Source organism: Manis javanica, chromosome X, assembly GCF_040802235.1.
Source record: "Manis javanica isolate MJ-LG chromosome X, MJ_LKY, whole genome shotgun sequence".
Taxonomy (NCBI): domain Eukaryota; kingdom Metazoa; phylum Chordata; class Mammalia; order Pholidota; family Manidae; genus Manis; species Manis javanica.
In genome coordinates this window covers 139,463,971-139,476,704 of record NC_133174.1, presented here as the reverse complement: position 1 = coordinate 139,476,704, position 12,734 = coordinate 139,463,971, and the positions used below count along the sequence as shown (strand labels likewise).

Sequence of the window (12,734 nt, the reverse complement as noted above, 5' to 3'; positions counted from 1 at the left end):
TCAAGAGAGAAAGGGACATTCTCCACTTAAAGAAAATAAGTGAGCTTATTGCCAGGAGGAGGGCCTCTGGAAAGGAGATTGTCCAACGTTTCAAGGGACCAGGGAGATGAAACGTCCTCCAAAAAGACAAATGGCAACCAGAACCCCAGACTCAGATAATCAGTAAAGGGGCCCAGGATCCCTGGGCATAATTGACAGTGGGGACACGATTGATTGATTTTTCTCATAGATATGGGAGCCACCTATTTAGTTTTAAATCTAAAATTAGCCTTGTTCAACAAAGACTCAGCCACTGAGCAGGGGTGGCCGGGCAACCTCAAACGAGACCATTGCCGCAACCTGCAGAGGGCCAGCTTTTGTATATGCCTGCCTGTTCCATGCCTCTCCTAGGGTGAGACTTACTTTGTAAGTTTAATGCCCAAATAACTTTCTTGCCTGAAAAGCAACAGCTCTGTCCACAGGTCCCTCCTGAACCTCTCTGCACCTACAGAGCTCACCACGGAAGAGCAGAAGAATGAAGATCCTTCTCCTCCGGGGATCTAAGAGGGCGACTAAAACTGGCCAAATTTTTGAGACACGGTCTGATTCAGCTATGCCAGTCCCCCTACCATACTCCAATTCTTCCTGGGAAGAAGCCTCATACTAATGAATATATGTTTGTAAAAGACTTGAGGACCACTAATGATATTGTATAAGACATACATCCCATTGTACCAAACCCATATACCCGCCTGACAGCAGTCATGTGGGATTATGGGTGGTTCTTAGCATTGGACTTAAAGGATACATTCCTCAGCAATCCCTTGAAGGAGGGGGCCCAACTATTGTTTGCTTTTGAGTGGCAAGATCCTCAGACTAAAGTTACTGCTCAGTACTGTTGGACTGGACTGTCCCAGATGTAAGAATTCTCACACTTTATTCAGTGAAATTTTGGCAAAAGATTTGAGAGTTTTACAATTAGCCCGGGGCATTCTTTCACAGTATGTGGACGATCTGCTTATAGCAAGCCCAGAGTTCGAGCATTGTTTGACTAATACTATTTTCATGTTAAATTATTTGGCTGCACATGCCACTCAAAAGCAAACAATAGTTGGGCCCCCTCCTTCAAGGGATTGCTGAGGAATGTATCCTTTAAGTCCAATGCTAAGAACCACCCCTAATCCCACATGACTGCAGGAGGCTCCACATCAGGTCCTGACTTTGTTAGGACGGAAAGGAGGCTACTGGCTGACAGCAGTGTGGCTCGGGAAATATCAGGCCATCCTTCTTGTTAACCCCAATGTGAAATTAAAGACTGCATCTACCCCAAGCGCTGCCACTCTACTGCCTGCCTAGGAACACGAACAATTACAGCATAATTGTTTGGAAATTTTAGAGACTATCTTTTCCAGCTGGATTGATTTCATTGACCAGTCCTTGCCCAAGCCAGATTGGGCCCTGTTTACAGATAGAAGCAACTTCATGGAAGATGGACACCAAAAGGCTGGAGAGGTGGTGACTGCAGCAGAGTGGGTGGCATAGGCAGCAGTGCTGCCATCTGGAACCTCAGCTCAAAAGGCAGAATGAATTGCCCTGACTGGAGCCCTCCATTTGTCCAGTGGGAGGAAGGTAAACATTTATACAGACTCTAAGTAGCCGTTCATGATTCTGCCTGCCCACGGAGCAATTTGCAAAGAAAGTGTTGTTAACAGCAGGACATAAAGTATGCAACTGAAATACTTAGCCTTGTTGCAGGCAGTGGCCAAACGTGAACAGGTGGCCATCGTGCAGTGTCCAGGGCACCAAAAACTGGAGAGCTGTGTGGCCCAAGGAAACCAGGAAGCTGATAAAGCTGCAGAGACAGCAGCCAAAGGGGACTCCTGTTTAGGAGCCCTGCTACCTCAGTGAGGTTTGGACAGATTTAAGCCTCATCATACAGAAGAAGGTGAAAAGAGGGCCAAAGAGTCAGGTTTTTGATAAGTGCAATGAAAATTCAAGATGCAAGTTGAACTCCCACACACTAATATTGCTGCCAGAGGCCCTGCTCAAACTCATAATGAGGTAACTGTATGACAGTACTCATTATGGACAAGATGCCTTGATGGACTTAGCAATCCCAAATGTAAAGGGCTTCCTTACAAAAGACTGTGCAGCAATGTACTCAAAGTTGTTAGTTATGTGCCCACAATAATCCTAGAGAGGAAAGCCCCTGTTAGAAAAGGGAGCACAGAGTATTGGAAATGGTCCCTTGGAAGACTGGCACAGGAGCCGCCCCAAATGCCGAAGACTACAAGGAACTTCAGATACCTGCTAGCTTTGGTTGACACCTTTTCAAGCTGGCTAGAAGGTTTTCCTGCAAGAACGGAGAAAGCCACTGGGGTGGTGTGAGCCCTCCTCAAGGAAGTAATTCCTAGATACGGATTCCCATCATCCCTACATAGTGGTAACAGACTGTCCTTTGTCTAGAAGTAATCCAGCAAGTAAGTAAAGCTTTACAAATGGAAACTGCATACCTCATGGAGGCCACAATCAGTGGGAAAAATGGAAAAGATGAATCCTACTCTTTAGAACACCATTGCTAAACTGCAAATGAACTTCACTGACCACACTCCCATTGAAATCGAAGGTGAGAATTGATAGTGGGGATTGCAGTAGAGGAAAACTGAATTAAATCTCTGGGCTTAAAATGTAAAACTAACATTAATTTGAAAATGAACTCAAGTAGCTCCCAAAACTTTGTAACTAACAGGTGACAATTCCTCTTTGTTCTCCCTGCTTTCTGAGTCTCAGGGTCAGAGAGGAGGCAGAAAGCTGATTTTGCAGAACCCAAGCCATCCTGTTCCAGGGCACTGAGGAGGAGCTGATAAGAGAAACAAAAAGCAATTGAATCAATGCTTAGTACATCCTCTTTGACCCTTGCAAGTCGCTCCTCCATGTGTCTGTGAAGCCCACAGTCCCTCTCCCACGATCTCCCCTTCAAAAGCCCCAGCAGCTTGTGCTGTAGGGGACAGTGGTTCTTTAAGGAACAAGGCTGCTACTCCCTCATTTGTTAGCAAATTAATAAACCATTCCTTTCCTTTCCTTAGAACCTTGTCATTGTGTTTTGTGATTTGACTTTGGTGACAAGGACAAGTTTTTGGTAACAAGAATAGGCTTTTCTATAATGTTTTAATGAAAATATTTAAAGCAAACAAAATTTTAAAGGTTATTGAGCAAGATACTTACAGGCATCACCTCATTTCCCTTTAACTGCAGATATTGCCTGTATCTGAGAAAGGAAACACAGACCTCAATACAACTTACTTAATAGGAATACACTATAGACAGTGTATTCATTCCCCTGCCAAAAAAGGTAGTTACCTGGTGATGTTGGAGAGTCACAGACCCCAAATAGGACACTTTACCTGAGAGCTCTCCTAACACCAGCCCACTGTGGCCCTGTGAAGCCACCGCATAGTACAGATATCAAAAAGGGAGATACCACAGAAAGAGGTTCTGGTTCTGGGATCCTGGAAAGCAGTCAAGGTTAAGAAATATCCCTGGAAACATATAACATTATATTAGTTTTGAGTGTACAACATAATGATTTCATATTTGCATGCATTGTGAAATAAGCATAAGTCTAGTTAACATCCATCACCACACATAGTTACACATTATTTTTCTTGTAGAACTTTTAAGATCTTCTCTCTTAGCAAACTTCAAATACATAACATGGTACTATTAACTATAGTCTCCATGCTGTACATTACATCTCCAGGACTTATTTTATATGGATGTTTTTGTGAGTGTGCAATATTTCCTACCCCTGATGGTATTATCAAATTGGATTGTAAAATTCCTTCAAGGAGTTCCATTATTATTGGTTTAGAGATAATTAAGTGCTTTAATAAATTGAATGCTCTTAAAATCCTCAGAAATTAATGAAAGGAACTTATTCTAACAAAAATTTATTATTCAAGCAGTAACTATCTTTCATGTATAGTATGTCAACTCCTAAAGATAGTTTCCAAGATCATTCAATAACTTACAACCATAGACTTATACTGAGTTAAGTATACAAGGTATGCAGGATGTGTTTTTGTTAGGGAAAAATAGTAATTTTGTCCTGAAGTAAAATGACTGGTTGTTCCAGAATGAGAAAGACGAAAGTGTAGGACAAAACCTGAATGGATTTCAGAAGTTGTAGAAGGTCCATAGAAAAGGAAACATTTCTTGTAGTCAGAGTTGGCTAATGTTCAATGTGTTTGTTTATGAGATTTAAAAAATGAGCTGTAATATCAAATAGTACATTGATACAGAACTAGAATTTTATTTTCATTCTTAAAATGGAAGTTTTCTTAGATTATTGGTCTGTTTTTTAATAAGATGCAGTGAAATGTTTTTCTTTGCTTTCTGAGTAATCTATTTAGAAAGCAAAGATTCTGTGTCTTTTCAGAGTAATTTTCCTTGCTTTATGTTGACTTTATCATGTCCTTAATTACTTGCGAACACAGTCTCACTTTTGAAGGTGCTAAAATTGTGCTACTTCCTATATTTACTTTTAAAATATTTTGTCTCTTTGGTTAGATAGCCAAGTAATGTTTTTCATTGGTGCATGATCTTATTTAACAAAGTGTTCAAACTTCCTGATAACTTTGATATTTTGCCTTACTAAACTCAAATCCTAAATGATATACTTTTTACCTCAAACCTTGAGTTTTCCCAGAGGGACCCTGGAGAATGACAAAGGATCTTTCACCTTGTAAAAACAGAAGTGCTAGAAATAATTACACTTATCTGATATATCAGGTTGTATGGAAGGCTTTGTCAAGTCAGAAAAGGTGCCAACCTTCCCTAGGTTAAATTTGTATGGGCAAAATGCTATTAATATAGATACTTCAGAAATGTTATGAGCTTCTTAGAGGTTTGCCAAAGCCCTTGCTGTCCTTGATATGTCCTGGTGCTGCTTTGTCTGATATTAAACAACAGTACAGTGTTATCAGCCATAATTCCAGTTCTTTTAAATATTGTCTTATGTCACAGAAACAACCAAATTTCCTTGTCAATTGCATTATTTTGTAATCAATCTTTAATGATGAGCATTTTGTTTTACACCGAGGCTTCTCTGACATCACTTGCTCTCTGCTATAGGCCAGAACGCTTCATCTTCAAGGAAAAGGAGCTGCCTCCAATCCCCATAGAAAGGAATGCATGAATTTAAAAAGGGTGATTATGGGTTTTGTTTGGAATATTGCTGATGCTAATTGTTCTATTTTCTGGATATAGGGAAGTCATTTCTCATTTGTCTTAAGCTATCCATAACTCATAACAGCTTAGTAGACTATACTTTTATAAATAGAAATGCAATATTCATTTTTGAGTCCCTGCCCAATCCCTCCAGAATTCAAAAATTTTGGGGGGGCATCCTTATTTTCACGGCAATACAGTGATTTGCCTATAGGTTCAGTAAGAACCGCCCTCCTTGTTACACAACACTGGTTATACAGCCAAGGCTTTGAGTGGGTGTCATATTTGAGAATGATGCTCATGGAATCAGATATGACTAACAATTTAGAGCAACTAAGGTTGAGTTTATGAAGCCAATTCTTACCAAACTGTCTTGGAAATACTAGTTCCAGCCTTACAAATGAGTAAGGAAGGTCACTACCTTGCAGGTCCAGGAACCTTAGGCTATTTCAAGAAGCCAGTAATTCATTAAAATATGTAGGAACTGTGGGTGAAATCTTGTGGTGAGTTCTTGGCTTGGCTTCCTAGCCTTGAGAGCCTTCTAAAGGTTCAGTCTGAAATTCTTTAAAAAACTTCCAGCAAAGGAATTTTTAAAAGGCCTATATGGTCAATTCACCATTCTTGCTGCACCTGTACAAATAATCAGGCCATATCTAATGAGATCTGAGTTATTTTGTGATCAAGAATAACTACTTTGAGACTTTTTTTTATCAAAAAGGGGGTGCCCATAGAGAGAAATTTTGCATTTCAACAGAAAATATACCATATTATTGTGGGTTATTATATTCTGGCCCTGTTCATTGTCTTTGAGCTATTTTGCAGCTCTTTGTAAACTTCATGGTATTGTTACCTACCTGCAATTGGACTGAATCCTGCAATCTTGCACATATTTTCAACCCTTAACAAATGTTCAGTCGTTCCAATTTCCTTCAATATCTGGCTATAACTCTCCACACTAACATTTCTCATCCACCCCCCTCCTGATTTGGCAGCACTAAGACCTAAACCCTGACTTCCCAGATCCTTATGGAGACTCTCAGCTGTCTTGAAGCTGGTCTTTTCTCCCAGAGTCTGAAGAAGCACTGACAGCTACACTCCTTATTACCCCAGCAGGCCACAAGGGCCAAATTTCACTGACTGGGTCAGTAAGGAAGGTCATGCATGCCCTTATATGAATGGCACCCCTTTTAGTGCCAAAACAACTGCCCTTTGCCATCGGCTTTTAAAATATGGTTCCGCTGATTTCACAGGAGCAATGCCCCCAGGAGTCCCCAGGAGACTATTTCTCAGACCCTGCTTTGCGCTACTCAGATCAATGATCCCTCTAAGCTGTTCAGCAATGAATGAATGTCACTCACCTTGAACAAAAAGAGAAACTGACAATGTTGAATTTCCCTGAGCTCTCTAAAAGTAGCAAAGAAATCCCGTGACCCTTTGCATTCTGGGAAACGGCTTATAGAAAAGAAGAAGGCTGTTCCCCTGTAGGACTTAGATAAGACTCAGAGATGACTCTCCTGTTTTCCTGTAACAAGACCAGACACAGAAAAATCCCCACTCTTTGCCTCATAAATAATTCGCTAAATTGTTTTGTACTCATTGATGAACTGGAACAAAATGCCATTAATCAAACTTTGGCCCACCTCAAGCCTAAACCAGCCTGAGAATAGGCTGGCTCCATAGGAAAATATTCTCTTATCTACTATGCAATCATGCCACCCTTTCATCCCACCTCCTCATATCTGATTCTTTCTAGCCTTGCATGACCAGCTCTTCAGATGTTTGCAGACCTCACAATGTCCTCCCTACTACAAAAGCCTCCTTCATCCTATTGCAATAGTCTCTTTCCCCTCCTGCAGTAATTCTTCTGCATAAAGTCTCTCCTTACTAAGCCTCCATTTGTTTTTTATTTCACAATATTTAACATACAGTAAAACACACCATTTTAAGGGTAGCGTGTGATGAATTTTGACAGATGTATACATCTATATAATCACCATCCCAATCGAGATTCAGCATGTTACTATCACTCCATCAAAGAGTGCATACTGTAAGATTCCAGTTATATAAAACTCTTTAAAATGCAAACCAATACACAGTGACAGAAAGTAGATTGGTGGCTGCAGGATGGAAGGGTTTCAAAGAAGCACGAGGAAAGTTTTGAGGGTGACGTATATTCATTCTCGGGGGGATGTCTATTCCTTTTCTAGTTCTGTCACAACTACACTTTGATACACTGTAATCTATGCACTAAATTTCAAGATTAAGTAGCACCCACACAATTTGAATACAGGATTAAGAAATGGGAGAAACCAAAAAATGGGTCAGTAGATTCAAATATATAATAACAAAGCAAGACATAACATGCATAGCTTCTACAGCTTTTAATTTTTGCAGCTGGCCATGAGGTCATAGTCAGTATTTATAACTTCCTTCTTCCAGTAGTACTTCAAGTTCTCTATAATTTCATCCAGCTGGTTGTGGTTCTTTACCTGGTAGAGAGATACAAACCTTCATTCCTGACCAATCGGAACCCTTCCTGGCCCTGCTTTCATGAGTCACTACAATCTCCCTATGAACCTGTAGTATTGGACGTGGGAACACTAAGACACAGTCCCAGAGGATTCCTGGGCTACAGACGTGGTCTCTCCTGCCCCCACTATGTAGCAGCAACCTTATTTCCCCTTGATTATCAGAAGCAATGAACTAGCCAGCCGAATAACCCTCTTCTTTGTTGGCTCAGTGACATGAGGGGTCCCAAATGATTGAGTGACAGTCTCAACTTCCAATTCAGGGGAACTAGTATTGGGTCCCCTGGAAGAAGACTTCCTCCCTTGGGACCTTCATGAGGAGAACATATTGTGCAGAGAAGCATCAGAAGAGGAATATGTTCTGTGGAACCTCCAGGGGATGCCACGTAGGGTGTATGGGTTGGGACCCTCACAGGTGTTGATCCATGGAATAGAGGAGACTGAGCACTGGAATCAGCCTGTTTGGTGGGAACCTGGTCTGCTAACTGATTTTTCAAAACAACGCTACCCTATTTTTTTTTCCGGTCTTTTTGTCACACACTGCCACAGACAGGGAATCCTAGAAATAGCTGGTTAGGAGCTACTGCTGTAGTCCTTGTTTTTTGAAGTAGTAAAATCTCTTCTTAGTTTTCCGTTTGTACTCATGTGGCCAAGATTATGGCTGAGAAAGTAGCTACAGGGACACAGCGTCAATAGCTGGTGAATACTGAGTCCCAAGGTACCTTCTCAGTAGTGCAGGGATTCCTGCCATGTCTTCTATCTTTGGACTGAAATCTTGATCACCCTTTTTTTGTCCCTGGGATAGATCAAGATATAGATGGTATGCAAATTATATTTTCACATACAAAACTTGGAAACATGCATCCCTTGATAGGCAGAATGATGCCCCAATAGGATTCTGACAGCCTGGGGCACTGGCCTTAATGAACAAGATGAAACAGTCCTGCCTATTGGTACACATTTGGAGGAATATCAGATGTGGGCTTCGGGGCACCTGTGAACAGAGTCTGTCCACAGACAGAATGGACTTGTAAGTGACTGAGTTCCTGGTCATTGCAAGTTTGCAATAAGGATAAGATGGCCATCTGTCTGCACTGGTAATAAAGGGGAAGATGAACCCAAAAGTATAAAATAGTCCTCATTAACATCTGACAAGTCTAGAATTCCATACTTCCTGTGCATGCATAGTTTCTAGATTTTGCTATTTTTTTTTCTTTAGATTTGGTACTTCTTATTTGCTTTTGTAGGGAGAATGGCTTCAGGTAGTAGTAGAAAATAAATCTCACAGCCAAATACATCAAGTTGTTATGCTTAAGAAAGGAAACCTTAACATTGCTATTTCTCTTAACATTTATTATAACTGTGTACATTAGTGTGGTTTAAGCAAGTTTGAATTAGGCAATTAAAAAGGAGCAAAAGTGCAATGCAGCCACCCCTCTTCCTGAAGACTGCAGAATTCTGTGCCTTTTTTAGACACGGAAGAGGCCATTTTGGATCAAAATCAATATTGATCTTGTAAAGCTTTCTGTCAGTATCTTGCATGTTGTTTCCAAAACTCCCTTAAAAGAATAATTTATATTGAAGGTGGGAAAACCAGCATATCTTGGTCCTCTTCATCCTGTACTCCATCAGCTGGGCCCAAATCAAGACTCAGGGATGGCACCTCCTTCCCAAAGGAGTACCTTTTCTTTCCCTTTTACTCATTCATTCAGCATCTGTGTGTCAGTGCCTACCATGTGCCAAGTCCCATGCTGCAGGATAGAGACATGAGGAAGACCAGCTCATCTTTAGGGTTGACACATGGCAGATTGTATTACTTCACCCCTCCAGAACAAATCTGATACGTATCTATGGGATATTCCTCTCTGATCATGTGGAAGAAAGAACAAGTCCTCCAGTTGATGTGCACAGGGCTCAGAAAATGGAGAGAGATGGAGATACATCTTCTAATTAAGTCAAGAGAAGAGAGCCTCATTTTTGATCAGGACATCTCTCAGGTTGTTCCCTCTCCAGGAGTTTACACAGTGATGCTGATTCCAAAGACAGAGAAGCCCAGTCAAACCTGAGCAGAGCATCAGCTGACTGCATGGATGGGCCTGCATCCGTTCATCTGGCCAACAGGTTTCCAAGTTGAGTACCTAGGACCCCAGTGGCTGCTGCTAGCTTGGGACAGAGTCTGGACTGGAAAATAGGAGGTCACCGAAGGTCCTGTGCTCAGACTGGCTAGCCCACCAGAGCTTTCTCTGGGCTGACAAGCTCTTCTTTGGGTAGGTGTGTGAATTGAATCTCTTCCCAGATGAGAGCATCTCAGTTCAGAGGCATTTTCATGGTAAGGGGAAGATAGGAAACAAGGTAAGTTTGGTCCTTATGGTACTTCATGAGGGGGCCTAGGATGTCCAGAGGAGGAGTACGATTTCATACCTTGCCCTCTTTGTAAGAGTGGGCCCGGGGTAGGCTGGGGAGTGGGGGCAGGCGGTGTTACCTGGTAGGATGAGGTAAACGCCACACAGTATTTGGCACATGCTTAGCACTAAATCCATGCTTGCTGGGGAGAGAGACAGCAATGGTTCTGCTCAATGCACAACCACCTCTATGAGCCTTGACAGCCTCATCTGTAAACTGGGGACAAGAATGCCTTCTGTACAGGATTATTATGAACATTAATGTGTGGTACATAGTAAGGCCTCAAGAAATGTTACCTGCTTTTCTCCCTTCTTAATTCTGCTGGAGTCAATGCACCCTAAAACTTATTTTAAAGGATTTCAGTATCAAGCTTAGGGATCAAGTGTTGAGGGCAAAAGTATAAATCAGCTATCAAGATTCAGACACAGATGTCCCTTTGGTCAGTAGCCTCCTAAGAATCACCTCTTATAGAATTTAAACCTAATTGTGCACATTTTCTAATACATGCCCACATGCCTGTAGGAAAGAACTCAACTGTAATGAAAGATGGGTAGGAGGAGTTAATTAAAATCTGCTACATAACTCAATCAAAACTAACTACTTTGAAAAGTACACGTAAAGTTAAAAAAAAAACATATATGGCAAAGAGACAAGCTAAACATTACCTATCTAACATTCAATGGCTTCAATTACCCAGCGGGGATCGTCAACAACTTCTTCAACTTGACGCCTCAGAGGCTTCAAATGGTCTCTTTCTTCCCTCAGGTCTCCAAGGTACACCCATAGTTATAAAGCACAGTGTGGTTTGTGCCCTTTCCCAAGAATCAGGACACACTTCACTCCATGCTCCTGCCTATCATACCAGGCCACCTAAACTCATCAGGAAGCCAACCTGTCCTAGTCAAGTCAAGATGGGAATTCTTGTTCAATCCTCTTTGCTTGAGCCTGAAATAAGATCATGGATGTGAAGTGCTTTTAAGCTATAAAAAGCTACACATGCAAGTAATTATCATAGCATCATTAAGATACACTGCTGGCTGAAAGCAAGTCCGACTTGAGAAGGGCAAAATCATGAAAAGATCAAGGGACGGAAGAGGGACGAGCAACTTGGGGCAACTGGGGAGAGCCAAACTTGTCCGGGGATCATCAGCTGCTTCTCAGCCTGGGGAGCCAAGAGAAACAGGAGGAACTATGAGATTGGAAATATACGTCCAACCCAGCGCCCAGCCAGAGGCTCCTGGGGGCGGGTAACTGCTTCAGGCATTAGGAGTAACAGTCCAGGTCAGTGTGTCTTCTGGAGGGAAGGCAGAAGAGGCTTGTAGCTGGTGAACAGCCTGGTTGTTACCCCTTCCCATTGCCTTCAGGGGAGATATTCTGCTCTGTGCTTCTAGCTGAGGAGGGCAGGCTGACAGGGTCTGGAAAGGCAGTGACTGTCGTAGGAGCACCAGGCCCCACACAACTCAGGCACTGGGGTCAACGATTCCACAGGCTTTTAGCATACAAACCTGCCCTCAGGCAGTGCTGACAATGTGGCCCATGGGCCACACAAGCAACCCCCCCTCCCCCGCCCTACACACACACACACGTGTTCACGTATCCTGGCCTTTACCTGCTGCTTGGGGACCTGGCTCTATCTTGCTTTATTGAGCACGTTGGCTGTCAAGACCTGGCCTGATGATATACAAGCAATGGTAGAGGCAGCCAAGGGGACTGCAGCGGAGAGCCTTGGACCTGAATCCAAGGTCCTGATTCTGCCACTCACTAGCTAGATTTTTGCCCAAGCCCTTTTCCTTTCAGGTCATTTCCTTGTCTCCAAATGAGGCTAACAACACAAACCTGGCCAGCACCCCAGGGAAGCTTAGAGGGTTCAGCTGAAGTACTGCATGGAAGGTATTACTTGAGAGAAGAGACTATGAACCCTGCAACGTGGAAGCATCCCTGGGGTGGGTCTTTATTCATGCCATCTAAGACTTCAAAGTGTCACAGGCTTTGGGGACATAAAGGCTAAGAGAAATAGCAGTGTCCTAGATTGAGACTCACGGAGAGGCCAGGGCACATGTCTTCCCTCTAAGAAGTTTCTTGGCTGCTCAGTCCTTGGGCGGGCCCTAACACCCACCTAGAAAAGCTCCTCATAGCATTTCCCACAGTGGACGGTGTCATGGTGAATGAAGATCTGGTCCAGGAGCTCACCCATGGGTTTGTTACAAATCCCACACTGAAAGAGAAAGCAAGCTAGAGGTCAACACACAAGTGAGGAAACATCAACGAGTGGAGTGTGGAGGGAGTAGCTGAGCAAGGTGGGCAGGCCGACACAGAGCTGATGGCACATCCCGGACTTTGAGGCAGACAATAGAAGATGGCAGGAATGGCACACACACACACAGACACACGCACACACACAGACACACACACACACACACACACACACACACACACACGCACACACACACCCTAGCAGGTCATGTAGTTCTTAGGAGCCCAGGTTTCAGAGTTAGGCCTGGATTTGAACCCTTAACTCCACTAATTATTGACTGGGTGAACTTGGATAAATTACTGAGGCTCTCTGAGCTTCTATTTCCTCATCTATAAAGTGGG

At 42.7% G+C, this 12,734-nt stretch overlaps 1 protein-coding gene across 17 annotated transcripts in view; it reads right to left on the bottom strand.

The window, feature by feature from the left end:
* Positions 1-7,529: 7,529 nt before the first annotated feature.
* The window catches only part of ZNF185 (zinc finger protein 185 with LIM domain), a 44,215-nt gene continuing 39,010 nt past the window's right edge, over positions 7,530-12,734 (bottom strand). For 13 of the 17 annotated variants that reach the window (XM_073228058.1, XM_073228064.1, XM_037025035.2 and 10 more), the window contains 2 exons: positions 12,256-12,354; positions 9,073-11,301 (listed from right to left, as the gene is read on the bottom strand). In XM_073228058.1, the coding sequence (XP_073084159.1) occupies positions 12,256-12,354 (99 nt within the window). In that variant the 3' untranslated portion in view covers positions 9,073-11,301. Of the gene's footprint in view, positions 7,698-9,072; positions 11,302-12,062; positions 12,355-12,734 lie in introns of those variants that run through there. The other 4 variants (XM_073228059.1, XM_073228066.1, XM_073228062.1 and 1 more) reach the window with 2 other exon arrangements.